At 42.4% G+C, this 23,063-nt stretch overlaps 1 protein-coding gene across 3 annotated transcripts in view; it reads left to right on the plus strand.

Annotated features, from left to right (window-relative positions):
* Positions 1-23,063, plus strand: part of MTR (5-methyltetrahydrofolate-homocysteine methyltransferase) — a 129,966-nt gene that overhangs the window by 10,542 nt on the left and 96,361 nt on the right. For all 3 annotated transcript variants that reach the window (XM_061624578.1, XM_061624576.1, XM_061624579.1), the window contains exons 3-8: positions 4,489-4,578; positions 7,800-7,869; positions 10,561-10,653; positions 11,260-11,366; positions 14,165-14,224; positions 17,554-17,648. In XM_061624578.1, the coding sequence (XP_061480562.1) occupies positions 4,489-4,578; positions 7,800-7,869; positions 10,561-10,653; positions 11,260-11,366; positions 14,165-14,224; positions 17,554-17,648 (515 nt within the window). The remainder of the gene's footprint in view (positions 1-4,488; positions 4,579-7,799; positions 7,870-10,560; positions 10,654-11,259; positions 11,367-14,164; positions 14,225-17,553; positions 17,649-23,063) is intronic.

Below are 23,063 nucleotides of genomic sequence, written 5' to 3' on the forward strand. Positions count from 1 at the left end.
TAAATCCCCCTGAACTCAAAAACTTTGCAAATGATCAAACCCACACTCCCTTCTCCTCCCTCCTATCCCCTCCCCCTCCCCTTCCAATCCCCTCCCTCTCCCCCTCCACCTCCCCCCATGGTCAGTTTTACCTATCTTAAGCATGATTGCATGGAAGTAAATACCAATGAACTCAAAAAGCTGTAGAATCAAAAGCTTAGGGTGTGATCCAGACTTTTTTCTTTGTGCTCTGTATTAGTGTGCCCTACTTCAGTAGTGTATACAGCTGAGCCCAAGAGAACCCAAAACATACCTAGAAGCCAATGGCTGTCCATTTCTGGCTGGACAGCTCTTATAAACATACATGGTTTTTTTATGTGTTCAGTGACATATTGGGCAGGTAAACCTTTCACCATTGATCTGTACTCCTGACTCACTTTCAGTATTGCTTTGCTGCTTAGTGGCATTATATCAATGTGGTGTTGTTGTTGTATTGATCTTTTAATGTTCTTAATAACCTTTTCACTGTCAAAAGAATGCTGTTAAAATATTTGTGCATTATTGCTCAAATGAAAAAGCATTTCAGTGCAGATTTGGTTAAAATAAACAAATGTTGCCTTCCTGGTTGCTGCCATTTTAGCAATGTTTTTATCCCCCCCCCAAAAAAATATGTAATTAGCCTACATTTTTAAAGAGTTATTAAAGTAATGGTGCAGTAGCAGTAAATTCAAAATTGCTTTAGGGTAAATTTCAAAATGTGATAGAACAAGTGTGGGGAACTTTTGACCCTCTTAAGATGTTGCTGAAGTACAACTCTCTGTTATCTTTTCAATGCCTAGTGAAGACTTTCAACAAGCCTTTTTAGTTGAGACCTATCCCAGTCTGTGTCTGTGTTGGAATTGCTTTTTAATATGTTATTAAACCTTCTTTTTTAACATGCTGTTAATCTTAGAAGATCTTTTTTTCTTTAAGAAACGTTTTTAAAGATGTTTTGTTTTAATGTATTTTAAAGTTTGTTTTTATGCTGTTTTAAAGTTTTTGGTGATTTTGTTTGCCGCCCTGGGCTCCTGCTGGGAGGAAGGGCAGGAAATAAGTCAAATAATAAATACATAAATAAGTAATTAAACTCCCCATCATCCTTGGCCATTAGCCATGTTTTCTAGGGCTGATGGGAGTTGTAGTTCAGCAACATCTGAAGGACCAAAGGTTCCCACTCTTGTGATAGAATAAGTGATTTGGAAATAGTGTGCTCAGGTGAATGGAATCTTTTCCATCTACATCAGTCTTTCCCAACCTTTGTTTCCCCAGATGTTGCTGGACTACAACTCCCATCAGCCCCAGCCAGCATGGCCAATGGTCAGGAATTATGGAAACTGTAGTCCAGGAACATCTGGGGACCCAAAGTTTGGGAAAGGCTGATCTACATGGTTATGTCAGCCCACTTGTGTGAGTGAAATATTGAGAGATGCTCAAAAAGCTCTGTACTGCCCCCCCCCAGTGCAATTCCACATGTAGCTTACCTTGGAAAAGCCCTGACTGGATAGTGCTAGGAGCCTCCAGCCTAGAAGCAGCCTTAGCGTGTGGGGGGGTGAGAAAACACGAGAAGACTAAGAGGGTTTGGTTCATGACAGAACATACTGGGGGATGGTAAGAACTAGGACACAATGACAGGTGGGAAGATAGGAAAAGTGTGTGTGGAGGATTAATTTGGGAAAGCTGGAAAGGTTGCAAAATGGGTGTAAATGGATTTGAGCAGAGAAACAGCTGAGAAAGCAGGAAAAGTGGGAGGGAAAGAAGGTTTGGGACCATTGGGAATAGAGTTAATTTCTTCTCCCTGTTGGCTTTGCACACTCAATTCACTTGGGAAAAGGATAGGAAAGAAGACATGCTGGATAAACTTACATATTTAAAGCTCAACTTGGTTGGGATACTCTGGGTTTTTTTAAAAAAATGGGGGAGGAGAAGGGAGCTTGGGCACTGCAACATGAAAATAAAGTTTGTGTCAACCGTGAAGGAGTTTGCTCCTCCCCAGCCACTGTTACTAGAAAAAATAAAAAAAAAGCTTTCCATACCTCCTGTCATTTGCTGCTCCTACTGCTGTTGACAAACACTGAAATTGAAGGAGGGGTGCTGCTACAATTCAGAGAGGAGGAGCCAGCACAAATGCAGAGAGAATGTGCATGAGAGAGCATGTGAGAATGAGCCATGAAGCTAGGACAGAGGAGACTTATGCCTTCTCTGTTGGGGCACGCAATGGTACCCTGCCATAGTTAGGCTTCCTGGGTAACTGCTTGTGTCGCCTTATTGCAGATCTGTTACTGCATGGTAGTGTTTGGGGCTCCCCCTCTTGCAACTTGGGCCCCCTCTCTTGTTGCATGTCAATCCTTGAATGTGCTCAAAGCCTGTATGAGTGGTCCCACTTGTAATGTCAGTCCGCTTTGAGGGGGAAGGGGAGCCAGATGGCATGTTCAAGGCCCACTTGCAAATCTCTTTATGCTTCTTGCCTTCACATGCAAGTCTTTATTTGCAGTAGGATAAGCATCTATTTAAATATTGAAATGCATGGGTTGCATTGGCAAAAAAATTAAAAAAATATATACTGGAGTGTGAGAGTCAACTCTGCACTCCAAAACCCTGTTGGTATCACTTCCTGTCACAAATGACCATGTAAGTTCACCCTTCTTTTCAGAAATTATGTGTGTCCAGAGAAACCCCAGAGAAATCTTGTCAGTTATAAATTTATTTGAAAATCTAACCTAGTAATTTCTCTTCTAGCATTTTGATTAAAATATAATTGGCTTAATATAATTATAATTGGTAATTACTCTTGTCCTCATTTATTTTCTTAGTCACTGAGAAAAATCCCAAGGTTTTAAACTGCACCATACACTCGGATTGGTATTTTGTACAGTCATTATCAGTACTTCCAGATCTAGGGAGAAGCATGCACATTTCTTGTAGGAATTGAAATGTGTTCATTATTTATTTATTATTAGATTTACTGTATATCCCACCCTTCCTCCCAGTAGGAGCCCAGGGTGGCAAAGAAAAGCACTAAAAACACTTTAAAATGTCATAAAAAACATTTTTAAAATATATTAAAACAAAACATCTTCAAAAACATCTTTTTAAAAAAAGAAAGTAGCATGAAAATAGCATTTTTGGGAGTAGCGTGAGTACTGAAGAGGAATTACTGCTATTGCCACTTTCAGTTATAATTTAATTACATAATATATGGTAGATTTTCCTCTCCTGCTGTTCAAATAATGAAATGGCAGTAGCTGATTTTGCAGATGGTAGGACTTTTTAAGCCTTTCCTCTAATCTCAAAAGATTAATTGTAGAATTAAAAGTGATTACCGAGAACAAGTCCCATTTTACACCTGGTTACTTACCAAGAATGGTAGGCAAACTGTTAACTATATATGGGGTATTCAAGGAGCTGTTAAAGAATCTGGTACTTGCATGAACTATATAACTTTGAATGTTAATAAAAATCACAGTATACTCATACTGTTATTGAGTGGTTATGGAATAATTGTGTTTAATTAGAAGTGTCTCAGTCCTGGATCATCGAAATACCATGAGTGGATGTTCGGGATTGGAAGTATCAAGACCTGGGTCAGAGGTCATAGCTTGCATGTAGGTCCTTAAAGTCAAAATTGTGAAGGGAGGATCTGTGGTTTAGAGTAGACACAGGTACAGGGAACTGGCAAGCATGGAGTTCCTGAAAAAAAATTTCACCTACAGTTTTCACTGAATTGAGAGTCCAAGCAAAATATTATCAAAGCTCTGTTAAAATCTGTCATTGAGTTTCATCATTGGATGTATCTAATGTGCACAGCATAGCATTCTTTTAGTAAAAGCGTAAGAACCCATCAGCCTATTCAGTCAATCAGTATTGTCCCTGTATGGATTAGAAATGGCATGAGGCCATTCTGAATGTTTGCTTTACTTCTTCATAAGGAGCATGAGTCTGCTTAGTCAACAACACATTCTAATCTTCCCAAGTGTAATGAGGAGAAAACTACGGCACTCAAAGCAGCAACTAGTTTTAACTTCCATTTTAATTTCCAGCCATGCTTCTGACATAATGTCACTGTGGTTCATTTCTGTGAGAAATTAAAATAGCATCCCCTAGCCACCCAACATTGCTCAGGGTGTTGTTGCTGCCTGTCACCAGTGCAGGTATGTGCACAAATGTGTTAGGGACCACCAGCAGAGAAGGGAGCCCACAAGAGAGTAGTTTAGTTATGTCTGCTCTCACACCTGGAGATGACTCTGAAATTCACCAGTGGAGCAGTTTCCATTGTTAGTTGGCACCGACTAAAGGCTATGCTGACGGTATTCCATGTAGCCCAATGACGACTCTTACTGTGAAGGATTGTGGAAGAGCTTTTGGGTCCTCAATTTACATTTGTAGAGGGGAAACCTACTTGCATTTTAAAAACAACTCCCCCCTCCAAATATCTTGAACTTTAAGGTCTCAGTTGTTCTATTTTACTTTTAGGAATACTTGTTGTCTGGCGCTGATATCATTGAAACAAACACATTCAGCAGCACCAGAACAGCACAAACTGACTATGGCCTTGAACATCTGGTAAGACTTTTGCATTTCTTATTAATCAAGATTGGGTTTTCTTGCAATAAAGATTAGTGTGGTTCTGTGTCCACCCATAATCATACTGATGTTTGTTCCCCTTTCCCCTCGCTTTGCTGTTTTCCTCTCTACCCTGTGTTGAAATTTATAGAATAAAATAGGCAAAAAGATGCCTGCTTTTCTTTGCTTATTTTATTCTATAAAGTGCCATGTACAATGATGTCACCATATAAAATAAAAATAATTTTTGTCTGGGATAATTCACATAGTATAGTTTTGATTTGATTCTGTCTGACAAAATATTATCCCAGCCTTGCAAAGGATTGAATGAGGAATAAAGAGAACGCACAAGGATTTGCAGCCATAATACTGCACTGTGTATATGCAGCTGAAGCTCAGCAGCTGCAATCTCTCACTTCTGCCAAGACAGACAGAGAGTTTGCAGACAGTAGTGTTAAAGGGACACACCTGATCCCCTGGAAGCAGTTTACGAATGCCTAAGTACAAGGCTGGATTATGTCTTGTAATGGATCAAAATTAAACATGTCCATGCACTGCTTGGCTATTCATCAGAGGATCCTAATCAGACCAATTCTAAAAGCAGAAACCTAACCTTTCCTAAACCATATACACATGATTGTGATCACTAAGAAATTAGCCAGCTAAAGCACCCACAGAGACAACAGAGATGTTAATCATCAGATGCATGGGAGAAGAGGAAAGTGTTTGTTTGGTGCCAAAATGATGTCAGGACAGATACCAGGCAAGTCTCCTTAGGGAGAGCATTCCCCATATTGGGTGGGGGCACCACTGAAAAGGACCTCTCCCTTGTTGCTACTTTTCAAGGTCTGTTAAAGATGGCACTCAGAGGAGGGCCTCTGATGATCTCAGGGGATCGGGTAGGCTCATGCCAGAAGAAGCATTCCATATGTTGTTGGGCTTTTTAGGTTAAAACTAGTATTTTAAATTGGACCTGGAAACCATAGTTCAACATTATATCTAAACCAGATCAGTCTACGCTTTTCTTTTACAAGTCAGTACCTAAGCAACAGACATTAACATTCAATAAAGTGAGAGCAGCATGCACATTTGCATTCTAGTTTTATTTGAAATTATCAACACTGTCATAGCTTGATGCTGTATGTGCAGTTCTGGGCTTGTACTAGTACCAGTTGTTTTTAAGAGACTTGCAGAGATGTGATAAAGTGTGTAGTTGCTTGTATGCACTAGTCTTGTTTACTGGAAATTTGGTGCTAGTTGTCATTACTTGTTAGATGTTGACTCAGTAAAACATAAGGTATATCTTCACTTCTCATTTTGGGGAATCATGTATGCATCTGTTGTGCTCTCAACTGCTATGATCGAAAACTGTTGGTTTTGTTGTATTATTTTCATTTTACTGCCTTGGATTGTTCAAGGAAAAGCAAGACAGAAATAGTCTAAATAATTATATAAAACTGCATTGCTACCATGCCTATTTTTATAGACAAAAGGATGGGGTTTTCAAGGCTAGCATGATATTTGCAATCTGCACTGGGATAGTAGTTAGTGTCAGGGTAGTGTTACTTACATTTCTGTCATGGGACTGTAACATTTGAAAGGTTATTCAAATTAGAAGCTGTCTAATCCTTAGAAAACTTGGCTGACTACAACCCCTTGGGCTGCATAGCTACTGCAAATGTTCAGATATATTTGTGTCCTTCACACTCTGTGTAGTTGATCTATTACCACACATGCTAAGGATGCACATCTGTCTACACATCTGAAATTGGCTTTTCTGTGTTAAGGAAATAAGCCCTTCTAGAACATGAATGGCAGGGTAGAGGGATTTTGCTCTAGTGCTAGGAGGATCTAGCTTCATTCTGCCTGATGATCAGACTGCAGTGGAGTTTTCCCCTGAAATGAACATATTTACCAAACTATGCCAGAGGACAATATAGCTTCAGAAACTTTAGTTTAGTCTAGGGGCTGCCCACCTGTCAATCCCCTGATGTCATTATGATGTCGGGTGACAATTTCAAAGGGGCTGCTTTAAGGCATGCTGCCATTGCCAATCAGTTGATTGGCTGTGATAGCGAGACCTGCTTTATCTATTTGCAGGCATGGTTTGGATTTAAACTGTGCCTACAAACCAATGCTCTTCCTCTTCAGACTGACAAATCTGTCTGGAAAGCTGGTTGGCAGAGGAATTGTCAGTTTGCAGGTGTTGTTTGAATCCACACTACACCTGTAAATGGACAACTTCAGATGGGCTTGCTCTTAGCACCAACCAGCTGATTAACACTGTCAGCAGGCCACACTTGTCAAGGAACAATCGGGAGGCACTTGAAACTTCCATTTGTTCCCTTGGCAGTTGTGTCTTTAGCTTTACCTGCCACATACCTGATGTCAGATGTGGGCTACATTGGCAGTGTTTGGAAAAAATGGCCTGCCAGGGAAGGGCCATGGCTCAGTGGTAGAGCATCTGCTTGCATGCAGACGGTCCCAGGTTCATCCCCGGCGTCTTCAGGTAGAGCTGGGAGGGACCCCTGCCTGAAACCCTGGAAAGCCGCTACTGGTCAGTGTAGACAATACTGAGCAAGATGGACTATTGGTCTGAAACTACATAAGACAGCTTTCTATGTTCCTAATGAGACCTGCGATTGGGAGTTACCCATTACTATCTTAGAAAGACCAAGCTAACAAGACAAGTGTGACAACTGGACCCATGAAAAAAAAAGAGTGTATATTCTTAATGACAAAGTGGGATGTTGGATGTGTTTTGGTGCTAATTGGTGGGTCACACATTAACTCAGCACTCTCAGCAACCCACTGGTACAGCATTGTCTTGATTGAATTATGAAGTGGGGGGAGATTTGGCTTTTGAACCTTCAAGATTTCTCCCATTTTTCATTTCAATAGAGGGTGGTGGCGGAAACTGCAGAAGGCACCCTGTTGTGATATTAGCCCTTGCCAGCTAACATTTCCTGATCAAAAGGAGACTTTTGAGCCAAAATGATAGTGTGGGTATCCCATATGGAGGTGAATTGCTGCTCTTTAGCAACAGATCCTAAGTGAGGGCATTCTTTTTACTGTAACCTGTGAAGAGGCCCTGAAATATATTGCAGATTGACACTTTAGAATGCAGTTCAAACAGAGGTAGTTTGAATATAATGGTCTTTCTGGATTTTTGTTTGTTTGTTTTGGTCTTCTCCGCTCACTTCTACTCTGGCGCTGCTCAGGCGTATCGGTTAAACAAAGTGTCAGCACAGATAGCCCAAAAAGCTGCTGCTGATGTCACTGCTGAAACAGGTAAGTAACTTTCCATTCTTTTTAATCTACTGCCTTGCAATTAGTTTATAAATTTACCAAGGATCACTGTTGCTTGTTAGGCTGGAGGATGTGCTTGCTGGAGGTGATGGATTCCAAAAACTCTTTAGGTTCCAGATGTTAGGGGAAGTCACTACTGTTCCTAAAACATTGCAGCTTGCATACTTAGTTTCTTAGTTATACAAAATTAGCTAAAGCGCAAGTATACTAGCTTAGGTTGTTTGCAGATTCCTGTGTTAGGCAACTCAAGTGCTGACTGGAAAACATGGTTTTCCTAAATTCCAGCAAAAACTTACAGTGTAGCTTCGAGGAGGAGTTCTACACTCTTAGCAGCTCAGAAGAGAAAGTGCTGCTACCTCAAAATCAAGAATAAAAGAGGCCAGTAACGGTTAAAGATTGATCTTTACAAGCTTGTTCACATATCAAGGTGTAATAGATTATTTTTTAAAAAATCCACTCCAAAGCTATTGTACATTTTGGTTTTGGAATATCCAGCCAGTTTTCTAATTAGAATGTTCAGTTCTTACTAGAAGCCTTCAGCTAAGCATTTGGGTTTTCTGCCCTTGCTGTCCCTTGAGGATTGCCAGATTATAATGCTTGCAGTGATAGTAGAAGTCACAACTGCCAGAATCTAGACCTTTTGGAATCCTATGACCTTTTGGCTCTCTTCATTTCACTTGCCTTGCCTGTCTACCTCCTTCCTGCCAATAGCATACAAGTCTGTAGGCCATATGTATAGTTTTGCCCAGTTCTATACTCTTTTTGGCTCCTCCATTTCCCCCCCAACTCTATCTTCACCTCCCATTGCTTCCTTAGTTCCCTGGTCATTAAGCCACTGTTTGCTTTGTCCCACTTCCTTTAGCTATCCCATCTCTTGATAGCCTCTCTAGTGCTCTTCTCTCTCCTCCCCCTGCCTTGTCCATAGCGTATAGACACTCCCACTCCAAAGCATTGTGAAGTTTAGTCAGAACCCCTTCTGTGATTAGCCTTTTGCTTCAATCCCTTTCCTCTGCCCTTTTACTTCAAGCTCTCCACTCACTTTTCCTTCAGAGTCTTCCTAAGGCCATTACTTGTTCTCCACTTTTCCTCTTTGCACTCTTCTTTCAGTCTCCTTGCATTTTATCTCCCTAGGATCTCTTCTCAGTTGTCAGCCATTCCCTGTATGATGTTTTTTTTAATCGCTGCCAAACTAATAACTTTCCTTTCCCACACAGAAGCTAGACAGCAAACTGCTTTATTCCTTGAGCAGCTGAACATTCCAAGGCATAACACCTGTTCAGTCAATCTGTGTTACTACCACAATCACGATACGATAAATAGATTTTATAATTTATTTTTTTTAATTGTCTTTCCTATACAGTGGTCTTGATTTGTTCGTATCAAGAGAGAGGTGTTGAACAGTATATGGTGTTATCTCTCTTGGTGGCTTCACCATTCTGTCAAACTAAATAGAGATCTGCTGTGAATATTGAGCACTGTAACAGAAAAGTAGACTTAGGCTGCAATCCAATACAGTATATATCTATTCAGAAGTAAGCTCCATTGGGTTCAATGGGACTTACTCCCAGGTAAGTGTGTATTGGATTGCAGCCTTAGTCACCTTACAGTTTTTGTCTGTTTGTTGATTAAAAAGACTTTTAGACCACTTCATAGACAAAGTTTCCTCTCAAAGTGGTTTGCAACACAAAGAAATATAAATCCATGAAATCCAACAGTAGAAGCAGTTAATTAAAATATCAGATCCCATCCTGGGAATATACAAAGCAGAGTATTAGCAAAATAACCCTTCTAACTCTAAAGAGCAGCATCTGATAACCTAGGTAAGTGCCCAACTGCCATGATGAAAAATGGGTCTTTAAAGCCCATTCAAAGTTAGCAAAGAGTCATCTTCTCTGGTCTCATTTGAAATCAAATTTCGCAGTTGTGGAATCACCGCTGAAAAGTTTCTGTTCTGTGTTCCCACTAATCTAATTGTTTTCATAGGTGGTCATCTCAACAGGACCTCTATATTAGATTTTAAGGTGCAGGCAGTCTTTAACCAGGCCCCAAACCTTAGGGGTTTCAAGGCATAACTAGCACTTTGAATTAGGTCCAGAAATGCACTGTCAACCACTGTTTTTGAAACAATATTGGTGCAATATTTTCTGATCACCTGTCCGCAGCTAGTAGCTCTGTGGTGTTGGAGATTCCAAACAGTCTTCAAGGGCAGCACCACATAGAGCTCATTATAGCAGTCTATTTTATTTATTTAACAAAATATATATACTGCTTGATTGCAAAAAACCTCTAAGCAGGACATTGAAATTATCTATAAAACAGTCTAACCTGGAAGCCACTACTGCATGGATAACCATGGCAAGCTGTGTTCTCTTCAGTCAGGGTCAAAACTGGCATTTATAAGCTAGGAAAATTCCCATCATTATGATGGGCAGGGTGTCTATTTTGCAGATAACCTCTTACAGAGGCACATTGCAGCTCTTCCCACAGGATCCTGGGAAGGTTGAGTGGTCCAATCTACCAACAGGGTGGCTGGCAGGATATGTCCCTATCATATTGTTCCTGAGTGCAACACCTTGCTATTCAATCCAATGGATAAAAGTAAGTGATGAAACACTGGTTGATGCAGTGTGCCTCTATTCCCTGTGATCTAAAGCCTGTCTCTTCTTTGTAAAGGAAAGAAAAGATACGTTGCTGGTGCAATGGGACCCACAAACAAGACCCTTTCTGTCTCCCCTTCGGTGGAAAAGCCAGATTACAGGAATGTCAGTAAGTATTTATGTTGCTGTTCTAAAGATTGAGAGCAAAAATTATTTCTTTTATTTTTCCTGCTTCTGTCAGCTTAGTACACCAATTCCATTGCATAGGCTCAAAAAATTCCAGAAATGCGTGGTTGGTGACTTCAAAGACTTCAAATTTTTGAGGCCAGTTTGTGTTTTTGTTGCGTTCAATAAATTCATTCTTAATTCCAGATTAGAGGCCTCTGTGACACCTGTTATGAAGCCAAGAAAAATTATTTGAGAATCTACCAGCTAGCCAAATCCTGCTGTATGTTACAAAGGAACGTGCATTATTCTGAGTCAGACCATTAGTACACCCAGCTTAGTACTGTCTAAACTGACTGGCAGTGGCTATCCAGGGTTTCAGGCAGGGGGTCTCTCTCATCCCTACCTGGAGTTGCTGGGAATTGAACCTAGGACCTTCTGCGTGCAAGGCAGATGCCTCTACCACTGAGCTATGGCCCTTTCCCACCAGACAATAAAGAATTACAATGCAATTACCTTCTTGTATGTCTACCATTTTTACATATTTAATCAGAACAGATGTTTCACTGTCACTTGTAGCATAAAAAGAGCATCTCTTATTGTGTTACAGCTTTTGATGAACTAGTGGAAGCGTACACAGAACAAGCCAAAGGACTTCTTGATGGTGGAGCAGATATAATGTTAGTTGAAACCATATTTGATACAGCCAATGCCAAGGTGAGATTTCTAAGCAAAATCTTAAAAACCAGAACACCCCTAAGTGAACTATAATCTTATTGATCCCATATTTAGATCACAAGAGTCAAAAGCAGATAAGTCTCCTTTTATTTAATATGGTTTCTTTTTATACAAGTGCAATTTAACGAGGAGGGTGGGAGTTGTTGTGCTTGAGGCCCTAATAGCTTATAGTATCTTCATGGAAGATTATAGTAAACTGAAGGGGGGATGTGTGTCATGAAACTCCACATAAGATGGAGCAAGAAACTCCTTGCATAAGATGAGGAGGTTTCAGTAAGGACAGGGAAAAAAGTTCCCCTTTCCCACTTTACAGAAACCCTTCTCTTGATAATTAAAAAACAATGCTGCAGCTGGCCCCAAACCTGAGTCCTTTAGCTCTATAAAGCACAGAAGGAGATGTTTCAGGAGGGACTGGAATAGGGGAAGCGTTTCCACCCACCCACCCATCCCCATGGGTCCTGAACAGCAGTAGAATACTCCTGCTCTAGCCTGGCTGAAACCCTGAGTATTCCTGTTAGGGGCTGGGCTAAGAAAAGGCCTGCTGGATCAGATCAAAGGCCTATGTTGTCCAGGATTTGGTTATCACAGTGGCTAACCAGATGCCTTTAGGGAGGTGACAGGCAGGATATGAGCTAAATAGCATTTTCTTGGTTGTGATCCCTAAAAAAGGTAAAGGCACTAAGCAGATGCCTTTAGGGAGGTGACAAACAGGATATGAGCTAAATAGCATTTCCTTGGTTGTGATCCCTAGCAGCCAGTATTCAGAGGCATACTGCCTCTGATTCTGGAGGCAATATAGCTATCATGACTGCTAACCATTGATAGCTTTGTCCTTACATGTTTTTGTCACTAAGAACAGATTGGTTAACCCTTGCTGTGCACTGCAATCTCTGCAAATATCACACCCATTCCAACAATTAGGCTTGGAAAAAACTTTCTTGCTTTTTGTAAAGCCCAGTTGATGCCGGGGTGGGAAGGTGAGTGAGTGTGAAAGTCTGAATAAGTGTGCATGCGTGTGAATGAATAAATTGGGGTGTTTTATGCATGTGTTATGTGGAAGAATGGATGTGTGAGTTTGTGTGTGAATGTGTATGAATATATATTTATTTTATTTACTTATTGTATTTGTATACCGCCCCATAGCCAAAGCTCTCTGGGCGGTTTACAGCAACTAAAAACATCAAAAACAAATATACAAATTTAAAACATATCTTTTAAAAACAATTTAAAACACATGCTAAAATGCCTGGGAGAAGAGGAAAAGACTTGACCTGGCGCCGAAAAGATAACAGTGATGGCGCCAGGCGCACCTCATCAGGGAGATCATTCCATAATTTGGGGGCCACCACTGAGAAGGCCCTCTCCCTTGTTGCCACCTCCCAGCTTCCCTCGGAGTAGACACCCAGAGGAGGGCCTTAGATGTTGAGCGTAGTGTACGGGTGGGTTCGTATTGGGAGAGGCGTTCCATCAGGTATTGTGGTACCAAGCAGTGTAAGGCTTTATTGGTTAAAACCAGCACCTTGAATCGAGCTTGGAAACATACAGGAAGCCAATGCAAGCGGGCCAGAATTGATTTTATATGTTTGGACTGTCTGGTCCCTGTTACCAATCTGGCCGCTGCATTTTGCACAAGCTGCAGTTTCCGAACCGTCTTTAAAGGCAGCCCCACGTAGAGTGCATTGCAGTAATCTAACCTGAAGGTTACCAGAGCATGGACAACTGAAGCCAGGTTCTCCCTGTCCAGATAGGGGTGCAGCTGGGCCACCAACCAAAGTTGGTAGAAGGCACTCCGTGCCACCGAGGCTACCTGAGCCTCAAGTGACAGAGATGGTTCTGGGAGAACCCCAAGCTACGAACCTGCTCCTTCAGGGGCAGTGCAACCCTATCCAGGACAGGTTGGGCATCCACCATCCAATCAGAAGAACCACCCGCTAGCAGCATCTCAGTCTTGTCTGGTTTGAGCCTCAGTTTATTAGCCCTCATCCAGTCCATTGTTGCAGCCAGGCATCGGTTCAGCACATTGACAGCCTCACCTGAAGAAGATGAAAAGGAGAAATAGATCTGCGTGTCATCAGCATACTGATGGCAACGCACTCCAAAGCTCCGGATGACCGAACCCAACGGTTTCATGTAGATGTTGAACAGCATGGGGGACAGAACTGACCCCTGTGGAACCCCATACTGGAGAATCCAGGGTGCCGAGCAATGTTCCCCAAGCACCACCTTCTGGAGCCGACCTGCCAAGTAGGAGCGGAACCACCGCCATGCAGTCCCTCTCACTCCCAACTCAGCTAGTCTTCCCAGAAAGATACCATGGTCGATGGTATCGAAAGCCGCTGAGAGATATATGTGTGTATGTGAATGAGAGTGTGGGGTGGACCTTTCCACTTTTTGCTTTGGCCTCACCCACCATTGGGATGCACCACTGGCGTGCACTCAAATGAAGATTAGAGGAAATGTGGATCTCGGGCTGGGAAGAGGTTTCCCACACTTGTTGTAGATGCATGCACTGACCTGCATTTCTTGTTACCAAGAAATTGTTGTCGAGCAGTTTTCTTCCTGCAGTTGCAGAGCCACTTGAAACTATTTTGTGGCTCAGTTGTTCTCTGGACTTGTTTTTATTTGAGGAAGATTTAGTCTCCTCTAGAGGAATGCTTTTGGTGTTGTTATAATCCCCTTCCCCCTAAAAGAACTTTCAAGATGTGTAAAATGCTTGAAAATTCCAAAATTGAAAGAAGGAAAATGCTAACACCTTCTTTGTTACTTTCATTGCACAGGCAGCTCTCTTTGCTCTCCAAAAGTTGTTTGAAGAAGAGTATGATCCTAGACCATTGTTTGTGAGTATAAGAATGGAAAGAATGTAGTATCATACAGTTTTTCATGAGGTAATACTCAACCAACTAAAAACGGAACACTTTATTTTACAGTATGTATGTTACCTTTTACTTTAATGTTCCTTTTCTTAAAGTTACACACACACATTCTGGAGCATCATCACCATCTTATAATAATTATAATTAATATTTGTTTGTTTATTTAAAAGCATTTATAAACCGCTCAACCTCTCAGCCAGCCTTTTTCAACCAGTGTGCCTCCAGATGTTGTTGGACCACAACTCCCATCAGCCTCAGCCAGCATTGCCAATGGTCAGGAAAGATGGGAGTTGTGGTCCAACAACATCTGGAGCCACACTGGTTGGGAAAGGCTGCTCTAAGCAATGTACAACCCAAAAGCAATGGGTGGAATCAAATAAATGTGCAAGTGGAAAGAGTTCCACTTGTGAGACAGGACACTCCTCTCCATGTGTGCACCCTGCTCCAGAGGGTTGGGCGAACCCCTAGAATACATTTAGGGGATGTGGGGGGAGGAGGAGAGGGGAAGAATGTTCTGTTGTGCAAGAAGAAATCCTTGTGCAGGCGGAACATTTGCGTTAGTGCTGCATTGAATACAACCCAATAAGAATATTAAAACAAAAATACAATATAAACAGTCATATAAAAGCATATAAAATAAGAATTCATGGAATAAAACACAATCTGATTTTATGGTTCAGGGAAAGCCTGGGCAAAAAGGTATGTCTTTACAAGATGTCTGAAGCAACTGGTAGTTGCTCCTTCACATATGGCAGAGGGAAGGGCTTTCCATACTACAGGGGCAATAGCAGAAAATACCTGGTTTTGGGTCACTGCCCTGTGATAGTCTGTCAGGTGCAGTCCCATTAGTAGAATTTCCCCAGAGATCCAAGTGATGTTATTTACAAGAATATGTAGAGGCATGGCTGGGCCAAAGCTGCCGTCCCCTGGAAACTTGCCAGTACCCTGAACAGAATATACAAAGGATGTAAGGCCTTATTTATGTTGGCATTAGGTGGCCAGGGTTAAAGCTGGGGAGGAAAAGGTATAGTTTCAGGAGTATGCTACTTTTTCCCATTTGGCTGTTCTTCATGTTTAAAATATACTGGTTAAAACATATTCTCTAGACCCTTTTGGGTTTTGCTGGATAAAATCTATATCAATTATATTTGTAATCTCTTAGTGTGAAATCCTGCACTCTGTGCTCACAGAGTGACTCTTGCTGGGCTTTTTGACAGCTCTCTCTTCCCCTGCCATCTGCCCTTGTGTGTACTCTTCCAAGTGTGCTGAGATCCACCTGGACCATTCAACAGCTGCTGAAGACTTCCTGTGTCTTAACAAAAGCATCCTATTGCCAGCTCTTCCATATGACCCCATGCACAAGTGCCTGCTCCTGCTGGGAGTAACCTGCAAGCTTGGCATAAGAGCTGGCAGTAGGATGCCGCTTGTGAAATGCAGATGAGTTCCAGCTGCTATTGACCCACCAGATTGCAGCATCCTTAGAAGAGCACACTTGGAAGCAGCTGGCAGGGGAGGAGATGGTTGTCATAGATCCCTGTGGGAAGCCCTCTGCCTACTGTGACTGGAAGGTGGGAAACAACCATCAGCCTTCAAGTGACTCTTGTGACACAAAATTCTTATTACTTTGGACAGTTACCCTTTGAGATAAACCATTGGGTTAGCTATCACTAATTATGTGGTTGAAATCATATATATTTAACACATCAGTTCACTCCAGTCTCTCTCAGTATCTTATGCCCAAAGTCACTCTGTATTATGGCTCTTGTTCATTAAAGGCGTGTGTGAGAGCCTCTGTTCCATCAGGGTGTTAGGAAAGCATCAGCCTGGTTCAGTAAAAAGATACTTATATTTTGTCTATTGCATTTCACATCATCTTAGATTGTAACACGGAGGAGTACAACAGCTTTATGGTCGCATTCACATGTCGTGATAAGAGAGAGTTGCTGTACAAGGAGTGTACAGGTGCACACTGCTTCACTCTTCCTGTCTGTGTGAGCAATAGAAACAAACCAAGAAGTCACGGTCTGAAGCCAGAGTGATGGTAATAAGCCAGGATCACTAGTGAGCCGGAAGCCAATGTTTGTTGTTGCCTTATGAATCCTGGTGTGTTGGGGAGAAGAGAGTGAGGAAAGGGAGGGGGGAAGCCCCAAGATGCCGGAAGGAGAGGAACACAGATGATAGAATTCCAATTGAGTTTATTGAAAAAATAATAAGCCCAACGTGTTTCGGCCACACAAAACTCGGCATTTGTCAGGGGCTAAAATGAATAAACATAAAGATCTGATCAGTAATAAATCCATATCAAATTGCTATGTACAATGTACAACCAAACCATAAACGGGAAAAGGAACAAACTGAATACTCACTCAATAAACTCAACTGGAATTCTATCATCTGCGTTCGGATGCCAGCCACTTCTGCTACCCATTCTCCGTGTTGGGGATAAGCCAGCCACGATCATGGTTTAAGATGTCGTGGAAATCCAAGCTTGATTGTGACTTCCTGATTTATTTCTCCTGCTTGTGCCTGGGTAGGAGGGAAGTGGAAATTAATCAGGCACTGTGCACCAGCATACTGTTGGTTTCCAATAAACCATGATAAGCCAGCAATCCTGGGTTATTGTGACGTGCAGATATGGCCATAGTGTAATAAAAAGGCTACTATTGCAGTTGCTCCTAGCTTCAGTTGTGCAATACACAATTGTTTCCATGGAGATCTTTTGTGGTTTTGGAGATTGTTCTGTACCGAGAACATTGCAGCCACCAGATTCCGGTTATATGCAACATTGGAAGCATAGTGTTAAATAAAGGAAGATTTGAAGACCTATGGTGTTCAAAAGAATGTGAAAATGAATGTCTCCACTGCTAAATTATAGGCTGGAGGAGATGTGGAGGAGGATTTTTTTTCTTTTTTGCCCTGCTCTAGAATAGATGAGTGTTCTCTTAAGGGAAAAAACTTGATCATCTGAGCAAAATCTCAAAGGTTTGGTTAATTTTTGAGTATTTATGTGTTCTCTGTATGATGATCTGATCTCCAAAGTCCATATTCAAACAAAAGTTTCTTTCTTCCTCCTTTTGTCTTTGAATAAAGAAAGGAGCTATTCATTTACAGATTAATCTTTGTGACAGCTGAAACATTGTTTGTAGAGGTTGTTGTTGCGCTATACCTTTGTCATGCTGATTGCCTTTTGTTGATTTTTAATCAGGCATTGTTCATTTCAGTTTAGATCTGCTATTGCAGCCTTCTTCATATGAGTTTTTTGTCTTTCTCCCCATTGCCATTGTGGTCTTTAGGTATCGGGAACCATTGTTGATAAAAGTGGTCGTACTCTCTCTGGCCAGACTGGGGAAGCGTTTGTCATCAGCATATCTCATAGTGAGCCACTTTGGTGAGAGAATTGTATTCTGGAGTCCACTTAAAATAGGACTGTGCAGTAGTGATAGGTTCTGTACCAGTTTTTCTAAAATAGATTCAGATGCATGGAGCTTGTGGTAGCACTAACAATGCACCCTGTGCGCACACTGTTTAGCCTCAGTCTAGCGTAATCAGTTGTTTTCTAGAAGCAATAATTTTCAGTGTGCAGATAGCCTCAGACAGATGTAGATCTAAGTCACTCCCCGATCTCTCCTGATGTGCGTCTTGGTTGGCAGGGCATCAATCCATTTCCAACCCTTGCTAATTAGTCCCCCCCCCCAAAGGGCTGTGGGTTACCAACATACAGCTGTTACTTTAAGTGGTATGTTGGCAACCCGCAGTCCTCAGAGGCCTTCAGTGCAACCCACCATGGGAACCCTCCCCTGAATTTTGTTGCCTACCATGCAGATGTGATGTAGAAGATGACATGCAGGGAGGGTCATCCCTGCTTGCCTTTGTCCCCATATAAATTGCACTCCATCCACTCTGCCAAACAGCTGTTTGGTGCACTGAGGGGAGTGTGAAACTGGTGTGGAGGATGAAGTGTAGGGAGGTCATCCCCATGTGCCATCCTCCATATGTAAATCATATGAGTGTGAGTGGGTGGCCAACTCTGGCAATATCCACTGACATGAGGCTCCCAACTACCCAGCTACTTCCATGTGTAACTCCTTGGGGCAAAAAGGTTGCCCTCCCCTGCTGTCAGTGCTCAGGATCAGTGCACCAGTTCTTCATTATTATTATTGGTTGATATTCAGTGCTGGTCCTACTAGAATAGACCTACTGAAATTAATAGACATGGCTAACAGGTGTATTAATTCTAGTGGTTTTACTCTGAGCAGGATTTAGTTGAATAAAATGCATTGTTTTTAATTGAAACTTTTTTAAACCTCCAATGGGAGTTATAGGAAAGGCTTAGGCATACGATTCCCAGTGATAATATAAGTATTCTTAGTTATTTCTTGCACTGTCTTTCTTATGTTGTTGCCACCCTGGAGCTCCAGGGAGATCAGCAGATGAAGCTTGTAGAGACAGAGACAGATGGTGCTGAAATGACGCAAAAAGAAATACAGCAGCTTGAGGTGAAAAAGGAGCCTGGGCCAAAGAGGAAAAAAAGACGGAAGCTTATAAATCAACCATAACTTAATAATATAGAGTGAAATTGTATTTATCTACAGTTTGATAAGAATGGCAGCATTAGCTATCGTTATTTGTGCTCCAGCTCCAGCGCAGAGTAATGGGTCTGTAAGTTAAGTTGAGCTTTATTTCTCTTCTTTTAAAATGACAACCCTTTTGTGTTTTCTTTCTTTCTTTGACATCCTTTCAGTTCAGTGTTACATAAACATATTGGGTCTGCATGAGTTGTGTGGACATTACTGACCCCTTATACAAGTAATCTGTGTGACCACTTTTAAAATTGAACAGTTAAGAGATGCCAGCTGTTTGCTTAGGGGTCAAGCCTAAGAGGTCAGAATGTTGTTATTGATTCTTGTTAAGTTTATAGTCCATACTCTCTAAGATAAGTGGATATACTGTATGTAGCTTTGGGTTTAACAATGGATTAATACATTATCCCCCCCCCTTTCCCCAAGAAGCTCTGCATTGGACTTGTAGTTCCTCAACAGTCTAAATACAGGTCAGGACCAAATGTTCCTAGCTTTAGAGAGAGAACCACATTGGGCATCCTTAGACTAAAGTATCTGGTGGTATCTGGTGCTCAGAGACATCTTAATACCTCTCTGGAAAAGAGGAGTTAGTATGTTAATATTTTAACATTTAGATGAGCTATCTACCCAACACATGAATCTTAGAAGACTTATTTACTGTTACTTCTTGCAAATGTGTCCATAGGAAGCAATCTTATTGGTGTTCAGAATAGTAAAAATGCTTGTTAGTGGAAGAGGACATATCTTGCATGTATGAACTCCTAAATTTAATCCCAGAATCTTGGGTAGCAAGTACTGAGAATTTTTCTATTTCAAATCTCTGGTAACCCACTGCCAATCATGGACTAGGTGCATCATTTGTGTGACTAACAAACTTGTTCTTTTCATTTATTTTTCCAGCCCTTTTGCCTTGAAATAAGAATAATTACCCTTTTGCCCTTTTAATGGCAGACTAATTTACCTGGTGGCTCTGAGATTTTAGTGAAAGGTTCTTTTCATCATATGGAATGATGAAAAGAATTCCATACCTTCTATGGCATGTTAAGGGGCACTAGATGGAATTGCAATTATGAAAAAACTGTGTGTGCAAGGATAGGGGTTATATAAGGACTGAAATCCAATTTAAATACATTTTACTCTATATTAATCATTAATTTTAGTCATTTTTAATAAAATTTCTTTCATTTCATCTTATGCATGACTACTCAGAAGTAAGCCTCAGTGAGCCTTACTTCCAGGTTAGTAGATTTAGGATTGCAGTTTAAACATTGCAGCATTAGGATGAAATCCACCATTGTACGAGCAGACTTCCATTTGCAAGATGGAACTTTTCCTTCCTCTTTCCCCCTTGTAGCCTTCCCAAACAGCTCCCAAGAATTCCCCAACCCTCCAGATTAGATTTTTGGTGTGTGGGGGTGTGTGGGGTGCTACAGGGAGAGATGGGGAAGGAAAAGTTGCATTCCACAAATAGACTTGTTCCCGTGGTAGAAGGGCACAATTGGATACTACCCTATATTATATGCACTTTGATTAAGTCTAATAATTTTTCTAGTGGTGATGTTGGTAGTTAATTGTTAGACTCTTGTTTGTGGGGGAAGAAGCAAGTGATCACAGGAAGTATTCCTTTTTGTATGTTCAAGTGCCTTTGAGATCTGAGGCAAACTTCTGATTAGATTTTGAGCCTGAGGCCTGATTTCAATCATATTTCTGGTGTGGATGTTTACACTAACAGCCTGGTGAGAGATTGTTGAAAGCCTTTCTGTATGAAAAATAAGTAAATATCTGCTTCATAAGAATTGAAGGTGAATAATTTTCCATATGAGTCCGGTCCTCACAGCGGGTATTAGCTCCACCTATCGTGCGAAGGCAAGAATGTTTTTGAAGTCAAGACTAGGGGCTTCAGGCCCCTCCCACTCTCCAGTTCATTCTTGCCTTCGTACGAACAAGATTGGAATTTCTATAGCGTAGCATTTAGCTAAGTTTTTTCGTGTTTGTTTGTATATTTGTTCTGACTGGGTGTGGACCTAGTGTTACTTGTGTGTCTCCCAAGTCCTTCCTTCCCCGGTATTGTGTTTAACTACTCCCTTGAGTTTATTTCCCTTTCGGATGTCTACTCCCTGTTACTTGTCTTACGGCCCCTACAGAGACCGCGGCTGCGGTTCTCTACGTTTTTTGGCCGTTTTCGAGCCTTTTCCCCCGGGCTCTGTTGCTTCCATCGGGAGCTCCCGGCTCTGACTCTCCCGTAGCGGTTTACTGGGCTGAGCTGCCTCGAGCCGCGCTCTGTGGAGCTCTTGGAGAGACCGCGGCTGCGGTTCTCTCCCAAGCGGGAGCTTGCGGCTGCGGCTCCCTGCCTTTTCCCCGCCACCTAATTTAGCCTGCCTGGGTCCTGCCTCACGGGAGCCTGCTACTGCGGCTCTCTCTCTCCCTCTCTCTCATTAACGAGTCTTCCTCCGTGACTTTAATTTTCACCACGGAGAACTCTGCACCCGACGGCGGCAGCGGCTTGCCTCCTGCTGCCTTTCCCGTCACAGGCTTCTCCCGGCCGTCCCCTTCTTGGACTTTTTAGAGCCGCAAGTGCGACTATCGGCCCCGCAACTCCCACTGCGAGACTGCGCTGGGCAGCCCTTCCCCCAGTCCACTAGCATACGGCCACCATTGCTCCTTCTTCCTCTCTGCCATTTTTGGACTCTTTTTTCCCGCTCTTTTTTCCGGGCGCCATTTTTGTTGTCTTCAAATTTCCCGCCTTTTCTGTTAGCCCTATATTAACCAACGGATACCTTCCCTGTAAGCTATCTGTATGTGTGTTGTAGATGGGCTTGTACAGCTATACTAGGGCTTCCTTACACACAAATCTACTGTGACTGTATCATCAGGCTGGAGCTTTAATCTCAGTTGCTGACCTCCACAGCATTACGATACCATAGTGCATCCTGCCCCCTCTGTGGCTGTGTACTAAATCTGAACTATATTTGGTACATCCTGCCCCCTCTGTGGCCGTGTACCAAGCCTGAAATCCAGCCTACAGCACTAATCTCATCTATACTCTGTACATCCTGCCCCCTCTGTGGCCGTGTACCAAGCCTGAAATCCAGCCTGCAGCACTATATTGTCGCTGACATAGTACATCCTGCCCCCTCTGTGGCCATGTACCAAGCTTAAACTCCAGCCTACATTATATTAACGCTGATAACATAGTGCATCCTGCCCCCTCTGTGGCCGTGCACTTAGCCATCTGCCAGTGTATCCTACCCCCTCTGTGGTCGTACACTGTGCCTGTTCGGGTCTTTACATCCTGCCCCCGCTGTGGCCGTGTACTGCACCCAAAGTGAATACAAGATGGCAGAACAGCCAGGCATGTCCCAAACAGCCGAGCCGCAACCCTCCAAGGCAACTAAGACTAAGCATGCTAAAGCACTGGCTAAGACCAAACATCTTTCCAGCCATAGCAAACCAAAGCGCCCACGCTATGCTTCTGTGCCTACCACCACCAAAGCAGCTCAGGAACACATAAGAGATATATTTCATTCACCAGCTGCTTCTTCTGACGAGGAGGACTTTACTGGCTTTACTACTCGGCCTTCGCCTAATCAATCTTCCTCCATGTTGTCGCCTAGAGCTCGACCCACGGAGCCAGCTACTCCGGCACAAACATCTGCTCCAACAAATACTCAGGCACAAACATCTGCTCCTATGGGGTTACAGCTGTCCCATGACTTCCTTTCTCAACTTCAAGGCATGCTGTCTTTTTTCACCCAAATGCAGTCACCACCACAAGTCCCTGCCATTCCTCAATCCACTATGGACCAACGTGCGTGTCATGAAGCACAACCTTCCTGTTCCCCAAATCCCTTTGATGTAGCCAGAGGCAGATGTACTGACGAAGCTTCGTATGGGGAGGAGTCATCCTTCATTGACCACATTGAGGGAGATGACTGGAGCGACTATTCAGATCATGAGGAGGATACATCGTATCATCTCTTCAACGCTTCAGATTATCAGCCCCTGGCGCGCAGGGTAGTTAACGCCCTTGGTCTCCAACCTGCACCATCAACATCTACCACTCCAACTATCAAAGGGACCAAGGTCCTCAAATCCCCTGCACCTACTGAACACTACATCCCGGTGCCGGACCCAATTGCCAAACTGACTTCTGAAGAATGGTCTCATCCATTCCAAACTCGCCGTTTCAAGAACATGGCTGACAAGCTTTATGCCCTAGCTCC

Source organism: Rhineura floridana, chromosome 4 (assembly GCF_030035675.1).
Source record: "Rhineura floridana isolate rRhiFlo1 chromosome 4, rRhiFlo1.hap2, whole genome shotgun sequence".
Lineage (NCBI taxonomy): Eukaryota > Metazoa > Chordata > Lepidosauria > Squamata > Rhineuridae > Rhineura > Rhineura floridana.